This window comes from Clupea harengus, chromosome 11 (genome assembly GCF_900700415.2).
Source record: "Clupea harengus chromosome 11, Ch_v2.0.2, whole genome shotgun sequence".
NCBI lineage: Eukaryota > Metazoa > Chordata > Actinopteri > Clupeiformes > Clupeidae > Clupea > Clupea harengus.
Window position 1 is genome coordinate 10,592,311 of NC_045162.1, and position 25,660 is coordinate 10,617,970.

At 45.2% G+C, this 25,660-nt stretch overlaps 2 protein-coding genes across 6 annotated transcripts; one reads left to right on the forward strand and one right to left on the reverse strand.

Annotated features, from left to right (window-relative positions):
• Positions 1–661: 661 nt before the first annotated feature.
• gabpb2b (GA binding protein transcription factor subunit beta 2b) lies at positions 662–4,729 on the reverse strand. 3 transcript variants are annotated; one of them, XM_012829189.2, is made up of 8 exons: positions 4,551–4,729; positions 3,639–3,746; positions 3,089–3,256; positions 2,437–2,631; positions 2,140–2,281; positions 1,840–2,007; positions 1,640–1,758; positions 662–1,124 (listed from the first exon to the last, which is right to left on the reverse strand). In XM_012829189.2, exons 2-8 carry the CDS (start codon positions 3,744–3,746, stop codon positions 723–725), a joined length of 1,302 nt encoding a protein of 433 aa, XP_012684643.1. In that variant the 5' UTR covers positions 4,551–4,729; the 3' UTR covers positions 662–722. The 3 variants fall into 3 exon arrangements, with proteins under 3 accessions (XP_012684643.1, XP_031431570.1, XP_031431569.1); XM_031575710.2 differs by lacking the exon at positions 4,551–4,729 and having other exon boundaries at positions 1,840–2,004; positions 3,639–4,060; XM_031575709.2 differs by lacking the exon at positions 4,551–4,729 and having other exon boundaries at positions 3,639–4,060.
• On the forward strand, positions 4,009–25,660 carry atg5 (ATG5 autophagy related 5 homolog (S. cerevisiae)). Of its 3 annotated transcripts, none has more exons than XM_031575711.2 (8): positions 4,009–4,087; positions 5,843–6,015; positions 6,449–6,576; positions 7,698–7,776; positions 8,221–8,383; positions 9,181–9,275; positions 16,341–16,458; positions 22,751–25,660. In XM_031575711.2, exons 2-8 carry the CDS (start codon positions 5,908–5,910, stop codon positions 22,885–22,887), a joined length of 828 nt encoding a protein of 275 aa, XP_031431571.1. In that variant the 5' UTR covers positions 4,009–4,087; positions 5,843–5,907; the 3' UTR covers positions 22,888–25,660. The 3 variants fall into 3 exon arrangements, with proteins under 3 accessions (XP_031431571.1, XP_031431572.1, XP_012684647.1); XM_031575712.2 differs by lacking the exons at positions 4,009–4,087; positions 22,751–25,660 and adding exons at positions 4,715–5,234; positions 16,700–16,879; XM_012829193.3 differs by lacking the exon at positions 4,009–4,087 and adding an exon at positions 4,929–5,234.

Below are 25,660 nucleotides of genomic sequence, written 5' to 3' on the forward strand. Positions count from 1 at the left end.
CTCTGACACTCACTGCCAGCCCTCGCCCAGACACTCTCATTTTCAGCCGAGCTGCCACTGTCTCCGGAGGCGCGTTTTCTGCCTTATCTGTCGCAGATTTATGAGTAACTGCCCGCCGAGGGACAGACAGACTGTCCCCTATCTAATACGCCTGTCCCTTTCTGATGGGTCACGTCAGCTACCACTTTCTTTTTTTATTTCTTTTTTTTGTAGAATAATATGGAAGTTTCTTTGCAGGGTTTGGAGATATTAAGGCAACTGTGGGAGGTGGTGAGGATAAGGTCAGCTCAGAGACAGCTCAGCTCAGTCCAGACCAAGTCAGTCTCAGTGAGGAGTGTGGAGCCCACGTCCAGGGGCCAAAAGTCAGTCTCCCCATGCTGTGGACTTGGACCTTGGTCCGCTCCTTGAGTCACAGCTGAAGTATCCGGTCATCGATTAGCCCTCTGGGTCCATTGTTTCCCATCGTTTCAAAACAAAGTTAAAAAAAAAAAAAAACTGAGATAGTGTTATCTTCAGTCATCTCTGTGATTAATATAAATAAATTAAAAACAAGAAACACTACAGGTGCCATAAAGGGGTGTCTAGTGTGTGTAGTTCCTGAGTGTGTGTGTGTGTGTGTGTGTGTGTGTGGGGGGGGGGGCCTTTGGGCTTCAGGGCTAGGGGGAAAGTGTGTGTGTGTGTGTGTGTGTGTGTGTGTGTGTGTGTGTGTGTGTGTGTGTGTGTTACGTCGACACCGGTGTCTGCAGCACAGCCGCGCTCTCCGCCGCATCGACCAGCGTCACCTGCTCACACTCTACCACGTCTGTGTCCAGCTCGCCGGGCTTGATGATGATGGTGCCCTCGGAAAGCATCACCACCTCCTCCTCAGCCTCCTGCTCCACCTCTACCTCCTCCTCCACCTCCTCCTCCTCCTCCTGCAGCACCACCTCCTCCTCCTCCTGGCCGTCTGCGGTGGCGTTGGTGCCGTTAGTCTGCCCGTTGGTCATGGCCTCCAGCTGTAGGCGGTAGTGCTCGGTCTCCTGCTCCTTCTGCAGGAGCTGCGTCCGGTACTCCTGCGCCCGTTGGTTGGCCTCCTTCAGCTGCCTCTGCAGCTGCTCCCGGCTACCCTTCTCAGCCTTGTCCTGCTGGAATTCCAAACAACAAAAGTTAAAAAGTTATAAACTATAAAGTTATAAAGAAAGCAACAACATTAACTAATGTAAGCAAACTTGGTAACAGTTAAAATAATCATGTTACCATAATTATACAGTTGCCGGAACTGCAACAACAAGCATGTGGCATAGGTTTTTATAGGTTCCATAGGATTTCGCCACAACCCACAACCAGACTTTCACAATGACTCTCAACACAAAGAGCTGATATCATTTCTCAGTTCTCAACTCTCAGAATACATCAGCAGTATGTCACAAGTGAAAAAAAGGATCGTATAGAAGTATTTGTTTTGAACTGCATAACATAATAACATAATATACATTTGACATAATCAAAGTGTCCAAGTGATTGTTATGTAATGATCTTGCTATGTTTAGGGATTAACACTTTAGAACTTCAGACCAAAACAAACCTTGGGAGAAAAACAAAACATATTGAAACTTTTCCTACTTCCTCTCAAGCACTGAAGTGACTGTGGCTGACAGACCTTCTGTTTGGGCTCCGCGTGGGTGGTCACTTGTTCCAGTTTCCTCTTGCGAGGAGTGGGAGGCTTGGACTCCTCCACCACAACTTCCTCTGTGATCTGTCCGGCTGGAACAGCCACCACTGCAGACAGATTGACAGAAATATACTTAATTAACCAACTTCCTGGTCAACTGTAATCCAACTACATTGTCTAAAACTCACTTTGTTGCCCCTGCATGGTGACATAGAACTTCTGCCCCAAAGAAGCTGGCTGCAGGTTGCCCTGTTGGTCTGTCACTATGGTGATGACCCTCTGCCCTCCTTCGCCCATAACCTGCTGGAGGGCAGAATCCACCGAGTTTGCAGCAATCACTTCTTCAGTAGCACCTACTGACACAAAGACATAAAGGGGTGAGGAACTAGTTGAGCTCTTAAGCAAATGACAGATGCCAGACACGGTGATGCCTAAACGAGAGCATCATGACATGCTTGGCACCACACTGGCGCTGGAGATGGTCCTACCCAAGTTAGACTTGGCAGCTGTGAGGACAAGATCAGACAGGTTCATGACCTCCCCGGAGGAGGAGATGACGAACTGAGGACTGGGGATGGAGGTGGTGGAGCTGCTGAGAGGGTTCATGTTCACCTGGTTCTGCATGCCGTCCTGTCACACCCCACCAACAACAACAACAACAAAACACACAACAACTTATAGAACAAATATACCAGTTACATAATACATACCTATGATATTGGGAGAATAACTGTATTTCCCGGGGGACAAATGCAAGACAGACAAAATCGTTTATTTCTCTGTACCTGCAAGAGTAGCATGAGCTCAGTGTTGCCCTTGTCCACGGCGATGTGGAAGGGCGTCTTGTCAAACTTGCTCATGGAGTGCGTGTCGGCGCTGTACTTCACCAGCAGCTCCGCCACGGCTCTGTGGCCGTGCTCAGTGGCCCAGTGCAGCGCAGTCATCTTCAGCATGTCTTTAGCGTTGACATCCGCTCCGCTCTGCACAAGACAAGCAGTTGGAAACCCTGTCAGCCACTCTTCATGCTAGCTGGTAGAACACAAATATTGGCTCTATGGCTTGGAGACAGTTCCTTGTGTGCACTACAGCCAAGTGTTCTCTGAGCAGAATGAATCAGGATGAAAAAATACATTGGTTGTGCTAATGCCCACCAGAGGTCCCTTGCTGATGGAAGCTCTTTTCGAGGGACAGTCTTAAACAAATAAAACAAACAAACAAACAAACAAACAAACAAACAAACAAGAAAATATAGATTTTGCATTGGTTTTATATTAAAGGATATTGCAGCTGCATGCCTACGAGCTGGTATTATATCATTTTAAAAATGACTGTGCTGCTTCAAAGGCTGCATATAGTAAGACCAGTCTGCAGTCATTATTTGTTTTGATTTGAGACTGGACCTGAAGTACACAGCGGGATCCAATGCTGTGCTTTTACCTTGACGAGTAGTTCCACGATGCTGGTGTGCCCCTCTGCAGCGGCCATGTGGAGAGGGGTCCTGTCCACCTTGGTGCGGGCGTCCCGGCTGACGCCTGCACGGAGGAGTACCTCTGCAGTAGAGAAGTGTCCATACTGTGCGGCCAGATGAAGAGGCGACGTCCCAAGCTGAAAACACATCAAGGTGAGACTCAAAGAAAAAATCATTCTGCAACTTTACCATAAAAATGAATGTGCACACACACAATGTATACAATTGCATAACAATGCGTATGTGCACAAACCTGAATGTATTTTAAGTTAACAATGGTTTTAGTTTGGGGTAGTTAAAGTATAAACTTTAGTCTGTCAGAGATGGTGCAGTGTAGATGTGTGTGCAATAACTTACCTCAGATACAAGGAACTCCAAAGTAGAGTTTAACTATATTTGTTTATTCAGAGACCTCTCACAGTAACTTTTCAGTCAACCCTCCGAGTGTGTTAGTGCTTCTGGAGTTCCTTGTATCTGAGGTATCGCACACACATCTACCTGTATCCAAAGCACACTCACCCAGTCTGTGGTAAAAGGAGCTCCATTGGCCATGAGAGTCCTGACATCATCATCTTGCCCCTTTCGTGCCGCCTCAAGTAATCTCTTCCCCAAATCCACAAGAGACATCTGATATTGCATCAAGAAAAATAACACATGAGGTGAAGTTAATTTCAACTTTCAATATGGAGTAAAATCACTACATTTAGTTGTGCTTTTAAACCTTTGCACAAAATGCTTTGTGTTCATTCTGGCCATTTTCATGCCAAACTTTTTTTACGAAGTCGTGGAACTAATATGCACCAAGCATGGTGGTAATTAGGTCAAGTTAAATATTGTTCCTGGGTCCAAGAAAAAGTGCAATGAAACAACGAATACAGAGTAGCTCACTAGCAATGTCAGATAGGAAGTCGATTAACGTAGTTTACAGTGGATGTTCCGGGGGAAGTTGATTCTCACATTCAAACAAGGTAATACCAGGCAAGTTGAGCAGACGACAACACGAAATGGCTGTGGAGCGAAAGAGACTAATTGTTCTAACCCTTCGTGAATTCGATTTCTTTGCAGTACATTACTGATAAAGTAGGCCAGCTAGCTTACTTGTTGTTAGCTTGCAGAGAAGCAGCGCTGCTAGCTAAACACAGTGTTTCAACTTGTGCACGTTAGCCAATTCTGGCGCTAGATGTTTGGATAGGTTCGCCGACTTCCATACGAAATTGTAACACTAGCTGGCAAGTTACTATAAATATTGGTAACCACGAGCCACCTGTCAGGTGTTTAAATAAGTAAAATTCAATTTAATTTGCGCTTTTAAACTAATTTAACACTTTGCATTGAACAACAATAAGACTGGTAACGTTACACCAAGTTAGCTGTCTGCTTGCTAACGTTTCACGAAAAGCTAGAGAATCAACAGTAGCTTGTTAGATTTACCGTTTCAGAATATCTTTAGATATCCTTGTGTCTTAAGTATGTCCTCGGATGTCACATGAAAACACAAGACGTTAAATAACAGTAACTTGTCTTGACTTTATGTTTGTTTCTATTCGTAGTTCTCTCAACTTTCTGGGAAGGAAAAAAAAGAATACAAATATGGGGCAGTTGATCAAATATGGCGCCCGAAGACTTGGGCCGGAAGTGTACTTGCGTCCAATTTCAAACATCAGAACTTTGCAATGTGTGCATTACATCCCATCATTACCGAAATGCATTAATTAAAAGGCTCTTACAAAGCAAATGCATGTAAACAGACTGAACACAGATAGTTTAACCCGTCTGGGAATAAAATAACGAATTATTCTGAGAATTGGTTACATTATAATAGTTTTGCAGGGCCTATTAAACTGCTTACTGCTGTGTGTACATTTTCAGAAGTTTTCAGCATTTCTGAGGGCTATTCTGAACTATTCGTTGTTTCTTTTCTCTGTGTGAACAAGTTAACATTTGTCTATCTGGCATGAAAGTTAAAAGTTAAATATCATGCCATGGTTTTGGAAATTAAATGCTGCTGAACTGATGTTGAGGTGTGTCATAAAAATAATGACGTATATCCGGTTCTGGTGCCCTGTAGTGCACACAGGACTGTGCTCGGAGTACAACAGGAGAACGCTGTGGAAAGTAAGATGTGTTTTTGTAGGCATTTGACATTTCCCAACATGTTTGAAGTAAATGTGTTTTGGAATAGATGATACAAATCTTCGTCAGTCTATTGTATCCATTAAACATGTTATGCTAGTTACTTAGCTAGTTGCCCAAATAGCTTTGCTAACTGCAGCTAGCTATACCCACGTTAGCTTGCTATGCTAGCTATGTCATCAATTGACATGAAGTTCACATGTCAGCTGATGACGGCCTATTCGTTTATCAATAGATATTTGAACTATTCAGACTGGAGCACAGCTGAGCTGTTGGCGATAGCTGAATGGCAGCACAGCATTTAACGTTAACAAAGCAACGTTGTCAGCTAGAATAGCTAGCTATTTTGTTTAACCCTGACGGTAAACCCAATGTTGGCTTTCGTGTAACAATTTCAAGCTAATTCTGTGGCCATAGAGTGTTCACTTTTACGTATTTTGCTGTAAGACAGACAGACATCGTAATTAATTAGGAGAGTGGCCAAGCTTGTTAGCATTCATTGAATCCAGGAAAACCTTTGCAAACAACATGACAGTCAGTGTCCGTCAGATGGAGTTATCAATGATTTGCCTTGTTATGTTACTTTTCAGGTGTCTGACGTTAGTAGTTTGTAAATAGAACACCCCATTTATGTGTTGCCCGGAGAAACGTGAGAATGGCAGATGACAAGGATGTATTACGAGATGTCTGGTTCGGGAGGATTCCAACGTGTTTCACCCTATACCAGGATGAGGTCACTGAGAGAGAGGCTGAGCCCTTTTATGTGGGTATCTGCACAACTTTTTTATGATTTAGTGATAATTAATCCCTAGAACATTGTTCTTGAGTTGATCTGGATTTGTTTCAGGCCTTGGTGATATTTCCACTTTACTGTATGTCATTGTTTCAGCTTTGGCAGTGAAATGTGTTTACTACATTTAGATTCTGAATAAAGTTATTTCATGTAGTCAACTCCAAATGAACTCATTAGCACTGAAAATAAAAATATCCTGCAGTTGCCAGATAGGATGTGTTCTGTCATCTTGTAGTCCTAGCCCTAAAACCTCAAAGTAGCACTCTACTGTACCATACCTGCCAGGCTAATTCAACAGAAAACCTAGGTCTGTGTGCAGGCCCTTATTCAATTATTTATTCACTAACATAATTTGTAAAAGGACATCATGTGTATATGATGATCTGTGGTTTCATATCCACAGCTCCTCCTGCCCAGGGTCAGCTACTTAACACTTGTCACTGACAAGGTGAAGAAGCATTTTCTGAGAATCATGAAGCAAGAAGATGTTGAGGAGATGTGGTTTGAATACGAAGGACTACCTTTGAAATGGTTGGTGACACTTACACCTGCTTTATTTGGAAATTGATTGTGTGTACTCAGTGCCAAAGTGACATTGTCAACATTTGATGAGGACATTTTGAATAAGAGAATTAAGGGGAAAGAGTGAGATATAGCAATGTAACCTCTATTGAATATTGTGTCAGTATACCATTTATTTTGACAAAAAAAACATAGGTAACTGTCATTTGAGTACCTACACCTTCCTATTTATTCAGCCATGGTTGACATGGTTCAAAATTACAACAAATATATCGATCATTCTACTGTCTAAAATCACAATATATAGCTGGTCTAAACTATAAACTTGTCTGATTGGGTACATTTTAGTGATGTTTTAAACTGTGCACTCAAGTCTTTATGGTCAAAATTAACTGGTATAGAATGTCAACAAAGTAATTTGTTATCAGTTACAGTGGGCTTTTCAAAATAGTTTTGAGACAACAGCACAGCCCCAGTCTCTTATTCCCCACCAGACCATTAACCTCATCCATTTATCATTAGACAATTCAGATTCTGAGAATGGCATGTCAGACAAAGATGACAGAAAGGCTTTGGAGGGGCAATTGACATGTCCAAAACATGTTGGATGCCTTTTATAACGAGGGAATACATCTGTGTTTATTGGGCTGAAAGCATCGCCTCTCAGAACACCTACCGGTTTATTCCAAAGAGACAGGTATCAAGTTCTTAGGTTTAAAGCAAAGCACAATCCCAGTCAGTTTATTTTGACAAAATATTCAGAAGCAGTATTTTTTATTGACACAAGGGGGCAGACCAGTGTTGGCTCAGCTATGGCTATGGGCCTAGTCAGCGTGTTATGTAATACCTATGCCGTTTTGTTGCAGGGGAAACAAAGATTTTCCAAAAGCATGAGTGGAATTTATGGTTTCTTAAGTCTTAAAACAGACCCGTGGGAGATAGCATGAGACAGACTTGACCAATTATTCAACAGTAGTATTTGGTTCCCCTCAGATTCCCTTAATAGTACAAAATCATCATTAAAAACTATTTCCCTGTATTTCTACAGAGCAAACAGAGACAATACTCTAAAAGAAATTAGATTCCTTTACAATCATGACTTTTTTTTATGTTTTGTTTTCCTTTTGAAGGCATTACCCGATCGGAGTGTTGTTTGATCTCCATGCTTCTAACACTGCCCTGCCCTGGAGCGTCACTGTGCACTTTAAGGTACATTTCTCATTTGTGTCTTCAGCACGCACTCGTAACAAAGAACTAGTGGCTGAAAAAGCCTTAGCGCAGTTGTCCAGTAGTGTCTAGCTGCAGTGTCTAGCTGCATTGTGATGGAATCAATATAGTCTAGCTTGCTTTTTCTATTTCACTATTATGATGTGCATCCATAGTGCGCAAGCTTTAACTGGGATTCCAGGAGTTGCACTCATCGGGCGAGGTGAATAACATGGGGGGAATAGATTTTTATTAGTAGTGCAGCAACTCCCTTGCGTACAGAAACCATTAGCTTAGTAAATCCAGCTTCACAGCTTTACACTCCAACATTTACAATTACAAGAAAAGCAGTAGTGTCTCGTTTATTGTTCCTAGTTGATTTGTGTGGACAGGCATACTTCTGGACAGGCATATTTTTTAAATATATTTATGCTCTGTACTCCATAGACTTTCCCTGAGCGGGACCTGCTCCACTGCCCAACCAATTCTGTGATCGAGGCCCACTTCATGTCCGGCATCAAGGAGGCTGATGCACTCAAGCACAAGGGCCAGGTTATCAACGACATGCAAAAGAAAGACCACAAGCAGCTGTGGATGGGCCTTCAGAATGGTACGCCACTTACCCATCTCAGAGCATTTTCATGCATGAAATATCTCTCTCGCTCTTTCTTTCTCTCTATCTCTCTCTCTGTCACTCCCTCTCTCTATCTTTTTCTTTCTCTCTCTCTCTCTCTCCCCCCCAAACCTAAGTGAATTTTCTAAAGCCATTTCATAACAGAGCTCAAAGGCACACAACAGCCCCCAGCTATTTTCATAACTGAATTTTTGACTTTGCAAAATGTTTTTAAGAATAACAAGACTTTCAGAACCCCGCCCCACCCTCCTCGCCTCCGCTAGCGGCTCTCCGAGTGCAGAGTGCTGGGTGTGGAAGCGCCTTCTCCACATGCTCTGACCACCATCTACGCCTGTGGTATGGGGGGGGTTGTGGTAAGGCGAGAAAGTCACATATGCTGACTGCGGAACTAAGGTCAGCTCACCTGTGAACGTGTTAATGTGTCAACCCTGTCGGTTGGGGAGAGAACCCTGAACACTCCCACGGGCGTAAGCGGTTCCTGCAATGCGCTGTAAAGACATGACTGTGTTGCCGTGCCCCGCTGATCCCCTTACTCTCACCTCAGTGCAGCTGCCCGTTCATAATCCTCTACTTAAATAGTCAAGAGTTCAACCAAAAAGTGGAGGCTTTGGTGTGGACAGTTTTTACTCACAGTTTAAGGATCCCTTTTAAATCAAGATTAAAATGTCACAATTATTGCTTAGAGGTAATTGTTTGAAATGAGAACTGAGAAAAAGGAAGATGACTTCCCCTTTCTTTTGTTATTTACTTTTCATGTTATTTCTTTCCTTCAGATAAATTTGACCAGTTCTGGGCCATGAATCGAAAGCTGATGGAATATCCAACAGAGGAGGGCGGTTTCCGCTACATACCCTTCAGGATATACCAGGTACCGCATTAATCCTCTCCACTCAATAAGATTTGAAGCAAGTTCTTCTGGGCCTTCCTATCATATTCTGTCCTCTCTTATGAGCTGTTACACGTACTGTGACTCCATGCTGGGCTGTTACACATACTGAGACCCCATACTGAGCTCTTACACATACTGAGACCCCATACTGAGCTGTTACACACTCTACATTATTGACTGCTCTACTCCTCTGAGAAGCGGGGCTTGGGTTGTAGGCAGTTGAAGGCTTGTGCCAGCAGAGGGCGCCATGTGAGCTGTAGATAGCCTGGTACCCCAGCAGTCGTCACTGTCAGACTAGTGGAGATGCCTCCTGAGATGACTCTTGCGCACACACAGCGTCGTCAGATATGACTGTCTGTACTGTGGTGTCGCTAGCTCTCTGCTTCCTTTTCTCACTTCACGGTCATTTGCTGCATTAGTTTTGATACGATTATATTAAGTTGTTAACATCATATTTGTTTTTAGCAGAGTCAATAATAAGCCCACATGAAGAATGGCATACATATCAATGTGTGAATTATACCCTACGTGAGAGAGTCCTTGAGTTCTTTTTTTTTTTTTGTATACAAGAGGTTGGAATTGCACAAATAGCTAAATGAAAAATAGTTTTTGTATAGACTCTGCCAAGATGAAAAGTTCAATTTGTATCGTTTTTTTTTTTTTTTTTTTTTTCATGGAAACTTAGCTGCCATACTTGAACAGCTCACTGAATGAACATTTTTGTGTGGACATTTCCTGGTAGAATTCAGTGAGTGTGTCTTACTTATTTGCATTGCTGTCAATTACCAGAGGTAGACACATTATCTCAAATTGTACATTTACACAACAATGGTGCTGTCAGAAAGTCAGGCAAAAATACATACCAGGATAGAGGAGGGAAATGCATATAGCATTGTGTACATTTAATAGCACTGACTTGTTTACTATTTGATTTTGATATTTGATTGGTATGTTGTAAGTTGGCTTTTATGTCAACTGTAGGAGTGGAAATGCACTTCCAGAGAACATGCAGGAACAGGTTTGTGGTCTGTGCCTGTGAAAGACTTGAATGGATATTCAAAAATCACAGAATTAATGTAGAATCAACACAAAGGAAGTATATTTGAATTTAAATACTATTGTTTAATTGCATCTTTTTAACTTTGAACACAGATTCTCTTCTGTGAACTGCGGCTTTTCGAATAAAACCATTCCATTAAAATTGACGTGTCATATTGAAGTGCCAAGGCATATTTGTTAGATGTGTAGCACTTAAAATGTGAAGGGACTTTTGAAACAGGGATTGAGATGACGCTGAGAAGAAGAGACCCCCGCTTCTGGGGAGGGAGATACTTTGGGGCTAGTGACTAGGTCAGCCTGTCGGTAGTTAAATGTTGTGTGTGGCCCTTTGGGTTAGTTGTAATTTGAAATGCTGAATAAACTTGCAAGCTTGTGAATTGAACTAAGCTCCATGTCAGGTGTACGTTGAATGCCTCCAGATATTTTTTTCCCAGTACACATGCACTAACAAACAATAACAAAACCGTTATCAGCTGTGTTAATTGCATTATGTTTTTAACACTTTAAATATTACTATTTCAGCTTAAATAGCAAGAATACCCTGGGATTGATCAAATGAACATTAAAAATAGAGTTGTGAAAGTTGCGGGTAATTTGTGATAAGATGTATGTAAACTTTTTTGGGTTGACCTCAGAAGTCAAGCCTTGTCGTACTGGCCAACCAAAGGGTGTAGACATTTTATTTCATCTTATATGTCAGTGCCACCCTAGTATTGATCAAATAAACACACAAATACACTTGTGAAAAACAGAAATTTGTGAAACCCAAAAACGTGATAAAATTGCTTCCTGATGACCAACCAATGGGTTTTCACATTTGTCCTAATTATGATTATGACATGTGTTGGTGTCCAGGACCCTTTTTAATTTGAACTTGTTCTACTGATTCTCTCTCTAATTCCTGTTTTTATTGCCCATTTAAAAAAAAAAAAAAAAAAAATTCCTTAAATTATTTATTACTATTTCCATTACCTGTGGCCCTCCATATCATATGAGCAAACAGGTATTGACATAGATCCTTCTTTGCCTGACTAAGGAATTTTTCACTTGAATTTTCCAAACAAGATTGTGAAATTTTTCCAACGACAAGCAATGGTGCAACCCATACTGTTTCACTATGTTTAGACTCATTCTGTTACCTGGTGGCCAGGTGTACGGTAGAGTGTGTGGGGGTGGAGAGATATCAATCAGTTTGGTCTGTACAGGATGTATCAGGAAGTGTCTTTTTTGAATATATGTACAATATTTCTAGTTGTATGCAGTTTTGGGCACACTTGGGCCTATGCCACAATTAGAGTTTTTTGTTTGTTTGTTTTTTAATCTTGTTGTCAATTTAATAAAATAAACATGGCAATGTTTTTTTGTGCCTGCTGGATGGGCTTTATTTACTTTTGCTTTAAAAAGTAGCGTGTGCCCAGTGGTGTCCAGACTTTTGCATACAGCTGCAAGCTTTCAAATGCTAACCTGTGCAAATTTAAAGTAACACTATGCAACAATTTGACACTTTTTGAGGGATGGTTTTATTGGAAACTAGTTTTGGTACCATCCTCAAATTAATTTTTAATAGCATATGTTCATGTGAAGGACAGATAAACACCTGTGCCTTTCCCACTAGCCATCCAGGATATGCCCTTTGTAGTTCTGTGTACCGGCCTGGAATACCCTGCAAAAATGGAAGAAAAGCTTTCACAGCATGACATTGCGAGCTTCTATCAGTGTCAACTGGGCTGTTGGTGGTGTTTGCAGGGTTTTTGCATGCCTTTTAGGTAGTTAGCTTGCTAGTTTTGGAACAGAAATTCTTATTGCTGTTTTACAAAAACTGATAGTTCTGGATGGAGTGACCCTGCCAGTGTCTTACCAAGGCCAGTCAGTCCATTAGAATTCAGCTGTTGGAAAAGGGCACTATTCAGCCAGACTACACGTTAGCCATGGAAACAACTCGGAGAGGAGATTGCTTCTCTTTACTGCAAATTACACTGATGGCGGCCATAATGCAGGTTCCGTGTGATGATGATATGAAATCCCCCTTCGTTGACAGTAGTGTCTAGACTTCTGCCTGGACCAAAATGCATATGTGCCCATTAATGATGAGACACCTCATGGGATTGCAGTGGTAGTCTACAGAAAACGAGCAAAGGAATTTTTTACTGGATGTCAGGTGTGCAGTTTGTGGGTTAGGCTAGCAGTAAGTCTAGCGCATTCTTGACTGAAGAGGATGTTTAAAAGCCTTTTGGCAATTAAGCAATCCATATCTGGAAGGTAAATGAGCATTGCCAAAGTTTCAAAACCTCCAGTTTCTTTCCTCTCCTATTGGCATATGCCCCAGGTTGTGTCTTACTGACTCATGTGCACTACAGAATACTTCCTAAGTACAATTCCTACGTGGAATTTCGAAACATAAACCTCAAGACAATGGGCTTTAGTTCTCACCCTCTGTTCTCTTCTTTCGCAAGGGAGTTCTGCCTAAGTGATAAAGTAATGTTCAGTTGCATTTTCACGTTTACACGTTGCAGACCCACCCGAACTAGTGTTATGATCTAGTGCTGAAACTGGATATCATATTTGTGGAACCACACTCTCACAATGAGTGGAAACTCACTCTGATTGACACTTATCCCCCTTAACTCACTAGCTTATTGACATAAATTACATGGAATGAGTTGGCCGCCAATTATGGGCTGGTTACCGCTTCTGGTGAATAGTCTCTCTTTCTCTCCCTCTCGCCACCCCCGTCTGTCTCTATCCATCTCTCTCCGTCTCGAGTTCAGGGAAAGGCTGATGATGGTCCAGCCCTCGTCACCATGTGGTTCACTGCCAGCTCTGGTGTCCTGTAGCGAGCTGAAAAGAAAAGTGTCTGCACCCCGGTTGCATTGTGCCTCTCATCTGTATTAATGGGTCCTTTTGTTTGATGCCGTGCTCAATAATAAATGGCCGTGCATTTTAAAAATGCAACGAAATAGCTGTTACTTCTCACACTCTCTCCCTGCTCCCTGGAGCCCTGCATTAAATCCCCGGGGGGGCCGAGTGCAGCTTCCTGCCAGTGAGTCAGAGTTTCTGGAAACCGGATCGGCCCGAGGCGGCCGGAGCTGTTCACCGTTCTCTCGCCTGCGACCCGGGCAGGTGTTAGTTACACAGCAGCAACACCCAAGCCGAGCGGGCCGCGGTTTCCTTTTCACGGCTCCTCGCCGGGACGCCTATTGTCTGTTGGCCCGTTCGTCAGCTCCGACAGCTTAGTGACAGCAGCGCCAGGGCCTGCGTGCAAACCCGTGACAGAGACGCCTGGAGCAGGCCCAAGCCCTAACACCTCTCTAGTGTACTCAGATTAAGAGATCTGGACGGCAGAGTGATGGATCTCATTAGCTTTGCACCCCTCACGTTACCATATCGCCAGCCTTTTGGTGTGGTCATATGGAATGGGTGACTTTTGTTTTTTTTCTTTGGAATGTGGAGGTCAATTTTAAGATTGCCCTTGTTTGGATTACATCATTGCTATTTGTTACCTCATCTTCAGAAGTAGTATTTCATGGTTTTGATTGGTTGCTGTTTTCAAAGAAGGCGTCTGTGTTGGCTTATTCCTACAATGTCTGCCAGCATGTGCTTGAATTAGTACAAAGCAACATTATGGATTTTTGGTGTAAATCTAGTGAGCTAGCTACCTAAAAAAACATGTGGAGACCTTGCAAACACCACTAACAGCCCAGTTGCTATTGAGGAAAGCTTGCTAGCATGATAACTGGTGTCTTTGGGCAATATTCAATCAAGCCGGAAAGTCTGCACACCCCTTTCACCGTCTCCATGTTTTATTACGTTACAGACATATTCTACAATAGATTGAGTTCATTTTTTGTCTCAAAATTCTGCACAAAATAGCCCATAATGACAAAGTGAAAACAGGTTTTTAGACATTTGTGATCATTTATTAAAAATCGAAATGTAAAATATGTGCACACCCTTTGATATGACACCCAAAAGTGAGCTGAGGTGCATTTTGTTTCCACTGATACTGCTTGAGATGTTTCTACAACAATTGGAGTCCACCTGTCATAAATTCAATTGATTGGACATGATTAAGGAACACCTGCCTATATAAGGTCCCACAGTTGACAGTGCATGTCAGAGCAAACTCCAAGCCATAGGGTCAAAGGAATTATCTGCAGACCTCAGAAACAGGATTATGTCAAGGTATAGATCTGGAGAAAGGTACGGAAAAATCTCTGCAGCTTTACAGGTCCCAAAGAGCACAATGGCCACCATCATTCGTAAATGGAAGAAGTTCGGAACCACCAAGAATCTTCCTAGACCTTGCCGCCCGGCCAAACTGAGCAATCGGGGAAGACGGCCTTGGCCAGGGAGGTGAGCAGGAACCCGTGGGTCACTCTGACAGAGCTCCAGCATATCCTTGTGGAGATGGAAGAACCTTTCAGAAGATCAACCATTCAGGCAGCACTCCACCAATCACGCCTTTATGGTGGAATCGTCAGACCGAAGCCCCTCCTTAGTAAAAGGCACATCACAGCCTGCTTGGAGTTGGCCAAAAGGCACCTAGAGGACGGTCAAACCATGAGAAATAAGATTTTCTGGTCTGGTGAAACCAAAATTGAACATTTTGGCCTGAATACCAAGCGTCACGTCTGGAGGAAACCAGGCACCGCTCATCACTTGGCTAATACCATCCCTACAGTGAAGCATGGCGGTGGCAGCATCATGATGTGGGGATGTTTTTCAGCAGCGGGAAAGGAGCGACTAGTCCTGTTAGAGGGACAGATGAATGCAGCTAAGAACACCGAAATCCTTGAAGAAAACCTGCTCCAGAGCGCTCTGGACCTCAGACTGGTGCGAAGGTTTACCTTCCAACATGACAACAACCCGAAGCACACAGCCAAGAGAACAAAGGAGGGGCTTCGGAGAAAGTCTGTGCATGTCCTTGAGTAGCCCAGACAGAGCCCAGACCTGAACCCAGTTGAACTTCTGTAGAAAGAGCTGAAGATGGCTGTGTACCGACGCTCCCCATCCAACCTGACGGAGCTTGCAAGGCAAGGATATGCCAAGAAGAAATGGCAAAAATGTCCAGAAACAAGTGTGCCAAGCTCGTAGCTTCTTGCCCAAGACGCCTTGAAGCTGTAATCGCTGCCAAAGGTGCAGCAACCAAGTATTATGCAAATATGTAACCCCTAAATAACCTATTTTTGTCAGTAAAATAAAATTGCATATTTTCTAAACCTGTTTTCACTTCGTCATTATTGGCTATTGTGTGCAGATGTTTGAGGCAAAAATGAACTCAGACTCATACTACAATAGATTGTCAGGTAATAAAACGTGGAGAAGGTGAAAGTGGTGTGCAGACTTTCTGGCTTGACTGTAGTTAGCGATGTTGTGAAGGCTTCTCTTACATTTCTACAAGGTCATCCATCCCAGAACAGGATCCCTGGGCCAGACCCAGAACTACGTATGCAGTGCATTGCCTGGATGGCTAGTGGGAAAAACACACACACGTATAGGAAAGACATGGTGTTTTATTTGTCCTTCACACGACCATATGCTAACTAAACTAATTTGAAGATGATGCCTAAAGTAGTCACTTATAAAAACATACCTTAAAAAGTGACACGTTGCATAGTGTTTAAATGATACAACCCTAATGTTACAGCTTTTTTTCTGTAACATCCTACACATTGTAAGAGCTTTAAATCACACGTCACTAAATCACAGAAGGCCATATTAAACCCTTTCTCACTACACTGCGATCCTGACGAGGTTTCCACCCTGCAGTCATATTTACTCAGACTGGGGTTGCGCTGGACTTTCCCCCTTAGCTCAGCACTCAGCACAGACACGTAATTGAAGAGACATCGCAACGGTTTGATTCCTGATGAGTCAGGTGTGCATGTCCGTATCCGAGAGAAATGAACTTCAATTTGAGTTGATAAAATTCTGACAACATTCTCCATGTTTTCTTTTTTTTTCTTTCTTTTTTTTCTCTTGAAGGCTATGAGTGACAGGCCTTTCATCCAGAGGCTCTTCCGGCCAGTCTCAGCAGATGGCGTAGCCCACACTCTGGGGGACCTTCTGAAGGAGATGTGTCCGTCTGCTATACCACAAGACGGTAGGTACCTCAGTCACCTCCTTTCCTAACCACACCAAACACACCAAACGCCCCCCACCCACACACCCATACAGACACGCTGTAGTTGTGAAAGTTAAACAAAGTCCTAACAGAAAGCCCGGGGGTTTGTTGGAGGGGCACTGCTGGCGTGCTTGGTGTCTCGTGGACTTTGAAAAGAACGTTTGGCGGGCTCCACATGAAGAACACAGACCTCTCTCTCTCTCTCTCTCTCTCTCTTCAGATCTCAGATCTCTTCGAAAGCGGGCAAGTTCCACTGTTTTGAGGAAAACCAAAGGAGCACTCGCTCTCACAATCATCCAAGATAAGAGCAAAACAGTGAGATGAGAGCCTCATGGAGTGAAAAGCACAGAGGGGAAGTGGACCCGACGGGGAGAGAGAGAGAGAGAGAGAGAGAGAGAGAGAGAGAGAGAGAGAGAGAGAGAGAGAGAGAGAGAGAGAGAGAGAGAGAGAGAGAGAGAGAGAGAGAGAGAGAGAGAGAGAGAGAGAGAGAGAGAGAGAGAGAGAGAGAGAGAGAGAGAGAGAGAGAGAGAGTGAAAGACAGAGGAAAGAGGGGGAGAACACACGGGAGGAATGGAGGAGAGGCGCAGCCAAAACAGGGGCAATGTCTGCCTTCTCTTCAGAGAGGAAGCAGATAAGCAGACAATGGAAACAGTGGGACAGAGAACCCTCAGCAGAGACACCAGCATACAGGGGGGGGGGGGGGGCTTCACCGTTTAAAGAAGGCATGAAAGGCCCATAGCCATAGCACCCCTCTCTCCATCTGCAAAGGGTGGGGGCACGCGCGAGTTGCGTGATAAAGGTGAAAGTGGTCCATTGTCTCCAAAACTATTTTGTTGTGTTTACTTCCCTTCCTCACTGAGGAGATGAGCGCTGATAGAGGGAAAGGGTATGGGTGTGTTTGGATTATAAAGCACGAGGGTGTTCACGGGCGGCGTGAGGCTATTGGGCTATTCATACGCCAGCAGTCTTGATCACAGTGTTGTGACTGAGCGGATGAAAGGGTGCTTTTCTGCCTTTCCATCTCCATCTCCATGGTCTCTTTAAAAAAAATACAAAATACAAAAAAAAAATCTGAAGGGAGTTTTCGTTAGTTATAGACGTTGCGGTGATACTGGTAACCTTGTATGTCAGTTATGACGTGCCTTATAAAGTGTGTGTGTGTGTGTGTGTGTGTGTGTGTGTGTGTTTTTTAGTGGGTGTTTTAGTGGGTGTTTGTGTGTTTGATTTACAGCCATAGTTCGAAAGTTCACTGTATTTCCCCTCAATGGCTGCTGTCCACTATGACGTTCAAGTTGTTGAAGAAGGGAGAAAAAAAAATCATTGTAAATGATAGCAAGATGTGCTGTCTCACACGGGGGATTCCCGCTGCAAGATGAGATGTGTAACCAAGAATTCTGTACCATCTCACCCTCTGCCGTGTAATAGCATCAACAACATCTTATGTCAATTAGACTGCCAGGCTTTTTCGAAAAAGCCTCAGAATGTTCTATTCTCCGTTCCCACCGGGAGTCTCGTTCCGGCCCCCGAGTTCAAGTGGGCTCAGTCCGGTCTCTCCGTTGCGTGTTTCTCCTGCCATGTGTCATCACAAACGGCCGGAGCAAACCCTTCACCCACGAGGACAGCAAACATACTCTTTCCGAGATGTTTTTTTTTTTTCAAATTCTCTTGCTCCGAGGCCAAGCCGGAGTGAATTCCCCTGGTGATCCGAGACAGTTCTGATGTTTTATATTTATCAAGACGGAGAGCGAGAGCGAAAGAAAGAGAGAGAGAGAAGGAAAGAAAAACCTTTGCGGTGGTATTATTTCAAATAAACGACAAATACAGAAAAATCCCCACCTTAAAAAAGAAAGCCTGGTCACGGCCCACGCAACAAGTGGTAAAAAAGCCTTGGGCAGGGCCGCCCACGTCACAGTACTTGGGTATCAAAAGTAGAGTTCTATCAGAAACCCGTGAGATAGAAACTGTGTAGTCACCACAGCCTGCACCAAAGTGCTTGGGTGGTGTGGGGGTGGGGGGAGGGGTGGCTGCAGCTCTCTCTCTTGCGGGGATGGGGGTCTGAGGCTCAGTGTGGAAGCGTTTAGCAACGCTGCACCTCAAATGGGGTGGCACTGCAACTCCCTGTGACTTACAGTTTCCTCCTGGGGATCAATAAAGTAGTCAGTCTGTCTCTGTTTTTCTGTCTGTCTTTATGTCTGTCTGTCTTTGTATCTGTCTGTCTTTGTATCTGTCTGTCTATGTATCTGTCTGTCTATGTATCTGTCTGTCTTTCCATCTGTCTATCGATTTTCTTTCTGTCTATCTGTGTCTATCTATCTATTTGTCTTTCTATCTATCTATCAGTTTTCTATCTGTCTGTGTGTCTGTCGGTTTTCTATCTATCTGTCTATCTATTTGTCTTTCTATCTGTCTATCTATCCATTCATCCATCCATCCATCCTAGCGATGGAGTCTCCGATTGTGGATGAACTTGGAGAGACTCAGTCCCTCCCGGGCGGGCCTCCATGCTATGGTATCGCAGCCCTGCTCTTGGCCTCTCGGTCTGTGTAATTGGACTCAGACTGTTGGAGAAACATTGTCTTGCGGTTGGGATAAATATGGGTTGGCCACGCTTGAGCTGGAAGGCTTCGTGTTTGGCCTCCTTTAGTAGTGCAGCGCTGCTCAACCACAGCCCTCGCTCTGTGTCTGCGCCGCCGCCGAGCCCTCGCACAGACTGTGCGCCGAAAGGCAACCAGAGATGCAGCCGAGTCTCACGTTGGCATTGCGTTACGTGTAGTTGCCGAGAGAAATAAGGTGGAACCACAGCGGATCCGCCGCCAAGAAACGCAGCCTGCTCTCAGCCCCTGCAGCTCCTCTCTGGTTGTGTTCCTCAGCTCGGTGATTCACATCGGAGTTGCGGGGGAGCGGGACCAGTTCCGAAGAGTGTCCTCATATCATTCAGAGGAAAAAAAGCACCGCATGTCGGTGGCAAGAGTCCAAGGTGTGTCTCTGTTAATGATTTAGTGCCAGCGCATTGACATCTCCTTACTGTTTGTGTCACTGTAACAGTGTCTGCATTGTAGTGTAGTCATCCGCAGTTTTAAGAATTTTACTAGTGATCTACATCCTTTGCATGACTACTCCCCATCTGTAAGTATGCTTAGAAAACACAGCGTTGGTCTTCATACATCGGTAACTCTTGTGTGGACCCCTTTTACCCCTGACCCCCGATAATGGTCAGATTATAGCCCATCTGTAAACACCTGCCCAGTCCTGATCGGATGAGCGGAGCCTGGCTCAAGCCAGAGTGGTATGGGAGCTTGGGGGGGGTGCATGGAGGCCAGATGAGAGCCATTGGTGGTGGTGGTGGTGGTGGTGGTTTGAACACAGGAGACACTGGAGAAACAGCCCAGGCCTGTGGCCACGTCACGAACCACACACGGCTGCAGTCACGTACTGTGTGTTGAGACTGTGCAGGGTGGCAGGTAGCACCATTGACCAACCCCCAACACACACACACACACACACACACAGGCAGACGGACATTAGAGTGGTAATGGGAGAATCGCAGTTTCTCGGAATGTGCATGTGAAAGAGTGAGTGAGTGTGTGTGTGTGTGTGTGGCAAACTTGATGTATTCAGTATACTGATGGTGTGGCAGGTCCTGTGGGTGTTAGTTCTAAGTGCAGTAAGATTGTGACGATGAATATGATTCTGCAGAGTGTGTGTGTATGTATGTGTGTTTGTGTGTTTGTGCACAAGGGTGAATTCCCCAAGCCCGTCATAGTGAGAGTGAGAGAAGAGACGCACCCACCCTCCGCCCTACCTCTGTCCCATGGGGGAGGAGAGATGAGGGTTCAAGGAACGAGCCTCCTCACCCCGCCCCTCAAGAGCACTCGCATTATTACTGAGGCCGTGAGCGCGAGTGTTTATGTCCATGCGTGTCAGGACTCGTTGGCCGAAGTTCTTCAGAAACAGCAACTGGGCTCCACTTTTTCGTTTTGAGGTGTCTCTAGCTCTCTCTCTCTCTCTCTCTCTCTCACTATCTCTTACACCCACACATACAGACACATACATACACTCACACTCACGCACACATACAGACACATACATACACTCACACACACATACAGACACAAATATACACTCACACACACATACATACACTCACACTCACGCACGCACACATACAGACACATACATACACTCACACTCACACACACATACAGACACAAATATACACTCACACACACATACATACACTCACACTCACACACACATACAGACACATACATACACTCACACTCACGCACACATACATACACTCACTCTCACACACACATACATACACTCACACTCACGCACACATACATACACTCACACTCACGCACACATACATACACTCAAACTCACACTCAAGCACACATACAGACACATACATACTCACACTCACGCACACATACATACACTCAAACTCACACTCAAGCACACATACAGACACATACATACTCACACTCACACACACACATACAGACATGCACAACTGTATGTTTTCCTGTTAAAGAACACCCAGGATTCACAAACTCTCCAGTTTGCTGTCTGCAAATATACACACACACACACACACTGAACACGTGCGTTACCAGAAACCTGCACGCCTCGACTGTTCTACCTTGCCTCTCGTTTTCTTTCTTGTTTTCTTTCCCCGTCTTCACATGTGAACGCGCCGCCCAGCGTTTTAACGGTCATCCTGTTATGACGTGTTGATGGTTTGCGGGATCCGATCACGAGATGAATTTTTCTTTTTCTTTTTTAGCATAGATATGGCCCTTTCTCTCGTGTGTCTCTCTACAAGTTTACGCTGGATGGGTTGAAACGATCGTTGGCGATTAGTCATAAAGGTCTGAGCGACTCCACCCCTCGCCCTAGCAGTTCTCCGCCCACACCGAGGCGCTGCTGCATCAAGGGAAGTGGGGGAGTTGAACGAGGGGTCACGGGTGGTGGAGGGTTAAGAGCAGGGAACCTAACGTGGCATCACCCCTCAGTGTCACTGCATCCCTCCCGCCCCCCCGGCGTCTCTTTGGGGCGAGTCTTTGCAGCACAGCCCCGAGCGACAGGCTTGTGCAGTGATTAATATCCACGTGCGGATGTACACACAGGTTTGATCTCTGAGTGGGTGGACAGTTGGGTGCGAGCGCTCAGGACCGGTTTGGAGGATTGCACGCTCTGCATTTCTGACTTGTGCTTCCTGATGTTCCGTGGGCCATCCTGGTAAAGATGTCTGGAGTAAGCCCCCGTAAGGTCATGACCCTCCTGCTCGCCCCTGCACCCACCCAACCACCCCTCCATCACCCCCACCATCGGTCCGCAACCCCTCCCCCCCCGGCCCTCCTACACAGGTCAGTCCCAGGCCTCAGGCACCCCACCCTCCACCCACCAGTAGTTTCCGAGTCCACCACCTTCAGTCAAGCACCTCATTTATATCCTCCAACTCTGACTCAGTTCCTGCATGCGTCGCTGGCTGGAGTGTGATGGTGTGTTCTTTGAGACATCTGTGCAGCGTTTTGCTAGAGGGAGAAAGGGAAAGACGATTGATTGATTGATGCATAAATTGACATCTAGATGTTGCGTTTGCTTTAAATGACTCCGGCTTGGGAAAGGACATACGAAGTATTTAACAAGAGTATTTTGCACGCACTTCTGCACCCACTGCAGAAGGAGGTTCATTTGTCCTTGTCTTCGACCCTTTGACCTCTGAACCCTGTGCTGCTACGGCGATGGGAGCTGCCGGGTGTGATTGATAGGAGTGTGTGTGTGTGTGTGTGTGTGTGTGTGTGTGTGTTATGTGTGTGGGTGTGTGTGTGTGGCTACAGCCACCAGGCTCTGGTCAGGCAGAGGTGAGGGGTCCTGCCGACACCCACATCAGCGCCAATTACACATTTACCCACAAACAGTCGCCTTCACGGCAGATTAGCCTAATTCAATTACAGTCAGCTTTCTACTAAGGCTCCTTTTTCTTTTCTTTTTTTTCTGTGTCTCATCCCATCCTCTTTCTTTTTCACTCTCTCCCTCCTGTGCGACTCTGTCTCTCAATACTGTCTTGCATCTTTTCTCTCCCTCTCTCTCTCACTCTGTATCCTTTTGTATCTCTTACTTTACTTTAACCTCTGACTGCTGACGGCTGTCTCCCTCTCTTCCAACTTTCTCTTTGTTCTTCTCCATTTCTCTCCCAACTCCTCCATAACGATGATTTCTCTCTGTTTTTGTCTCCTCTCTCGCTCTTCTTGGCTCCCAGACGAGCCGAAGCGATATCAGGTGGTGATTCACGGCATCGAGCCCATGCTGGAGACGCCCATTCAGTGGCTGAGCGAGCACCTGAGTCACCCTGACAACTTCCTCCACATCAGCATCATCCCGGCGCCCAGCGACTGAGACGAAGAGAGAGATAGCATTGCCTTGTTTCCTGGCGACCAGGAGTTGTTTCACGGAGCCTCCGTGTTTGGGCTCTCTCTGGAGAAAAGCCAAGGGGGGGTGGGGGGAGGGCGACGTCAGCGAGCGTGAAGATTCAGCGTAAGGTCACCCGCTCTCCAGCTCACAGCGGCACTTTGAAGAACTCAATATCTGTGTATCTCTCTCTCTCTCTCTCTCTATCTGTGTGTTTTCTCACATCACTGCATCACGTCGTCTTTGCTCCTTTTCTGCATCCTCTGCTCGAGGAGGGTGAGGGCACATGAACTGTCTCCAAGCCAGCAGAAGAGCCAAACGTTGCTGCCTGATGGAAAGGCAGCTCTGCTGTGCTGCCTAACCTCTCTCACTCTCTCACTTTCCACTTCCCAGTCCCGCTCCAGACAGACGGACAGACAGACAGACAGACAGACAGCCTCAGACTAGTGGGATTCCCCATTGATGTTGCCTTAGTGTCTTGATTCCCACTACACACACACACACACACACACACACACACACACACACACACACACACACACACACACACACACACACACACACACACACACACACATACACACACACACACGCTCTCAGATACAGTCCCACAGAATCCAACACAAAGCTTTCTCTGAGTTACTTTTTTTTTCCCTTTCTTTTCCCCTACCCGCAGCAAAAAGAAGTTATCTCACTTATCTACCACTCCACTCTCTCTCTCTCTCTCTCTCTCTCTCTCTCTCTCTCTGTCTTTCTCTCACTCCTTCTTCTCTCTTCTCTTCTCTCTCTCTAATTTGTGTGTAATTTACTCCCCGTTCGCCTCAGATCTTCCCTCTCAGATCGCTGTTAATTATCTGTCGGAATCCTGTTTGTCGTTAAATGCGGCCGCTAAACTGCCACGCTCGCTGCCAAAGTCCTGACGGGGGGGTTGATTAGAGGCATCACTCACAGTCATGCCATGAGAGAGGTGTGAAAAGCTGGAATGGAATTCGTCCGCGTCTGTGGCGGCGCCTCTCATGTCACACACACACACACACGAGCCGAGGGGATTTTTGTATTTTGGGAAGAGCTTGGTGATGTCACAACCATCTCCACATGCCGCACATGTCTTTCCCTGCATGTGCATGTGAGTCATTGAGGAGGGGGGGGGGGGGCGGTAGTCGAGGGGGGGGATGTTAGGGTATTTGGGTCCATCAAGCTTTTCTGGGAATTTAGTTTTATTTCCGGTGGTGTGCGGGAATGATGACACTCGAGGAGCAAACCTGCCGTCTGTTTGTCCACGGCTGGGCAATTATGTTTATTTTTTTGTTGTGTGTGTGTAGTCTGGCTTTCGTTGCATTCTTCTAAATCCTCCCCACATCGTTAAGGACTCTCAAGGCTTGATCACTTTCCAAGATCCTGCGCTAAAAGAGGAAGAAGACGACGGTTCAGTTTCCCTTTGGCCCGAGCTGATTTTGAGCCAAGCCAGGCCCCAGGCCACACCACACCACACCAGGCCGGTGACCTGGTCGGACCACCGGACGGGAGGGTGGTGCTTGTGACACCTGTATATTTGGGCAGTGGTTCCCTCAGAGGTCAGTGGGCTGTCCAGAGACACTGTCAAGAGGTGAACTCTGAGGTCACATCCTCTTCCTCCTCCTCCCCCCCCCCCCCTTCATTTATTCTCATTTTTTTTGCTTGGTTTAGCCACCCCCACCCCACCCTCCACTTCCCAAGTCCTTTTTTGATTGGCTGATTCATCTCTATCAGAGAAGCAGCACCAGTTCTGCTCTTAACCCCCCCCCCCCCCCCCCCCCCATTGAAGAGGTGACAGTTTGGGGGCAGAGGTCGCAAACACAAACAGAATCCGTCACACTAACCCTAGAAACCACAAGACATTTTTTTTTCTCTTGTTAAATTGCTTCCTAAGAACACTTTTCCGTTCCTTTCCGGTGCGCCACTGCTGAACTTTAACTGCTGGAGTTGAGTTGCTGGTGAGACAAACACATTTGTTTGTGTTTAGTCAACGGGGATGCGGGGAGGGTAGAATGAGACGGGGAAGCAGACGCCAGAGTAGGAGGATGAGGGGGGGGCTGAGACTGATTATTTACTAATAGGAATCAGTGAGTGTTTTCCCCCCGGGACCTGACCGTCAACACACAGCCAGCAAGAATGGGGGGGCCAGGAGACAGGGTCTGACTGAGGCTGCCATCAACAGGCTTCTCAGCAGAGCCATTTGTGTGTGTGTGTGTGTGCGTGTGTGTGTGTGTGTGTGTGTGTGTGTGTGTATGTGTGTGTGGGTTCAGCATAAAAGTGTGTGTCTCAGCTTGTTTGCAAAAGCAGCAGTCCATCGTTATCGCCAAACAAAGCAGTTTGGCAAAGAGTAAAGGGTGTCTTTGTTTGGTCTCTTCCTTTTTTTTTGTCTTCCTTTCTTTTCGTCTTCTCTTTCTTCGTCTCCCCCCTGCTAACTCCCATGTTCATTTACCTGAGAGCGATGTGCTAAGGAGACCGTCATCTTTCCCTGAGAGCGATGAGCTAAAGAGACTGTCATCTCAGACAAGTTCATTCACTCAGAATCTTAACAGAATAGTTTGGATTTTGATGACTGTTTTCACTTACTGATTCTTCTGTACAGAACAATATTTCAAATGGTTTATTTGAATTCTCTTTTGTGTGGCTTGCTTTTTCCTGTTTTTGCTACTGATATTAAAATGCTGTAAACCTTTTTTTTGTTTTTTTTTCTGTAGCATTAACATTTAATTAAAACAATTGTATTTTCTAA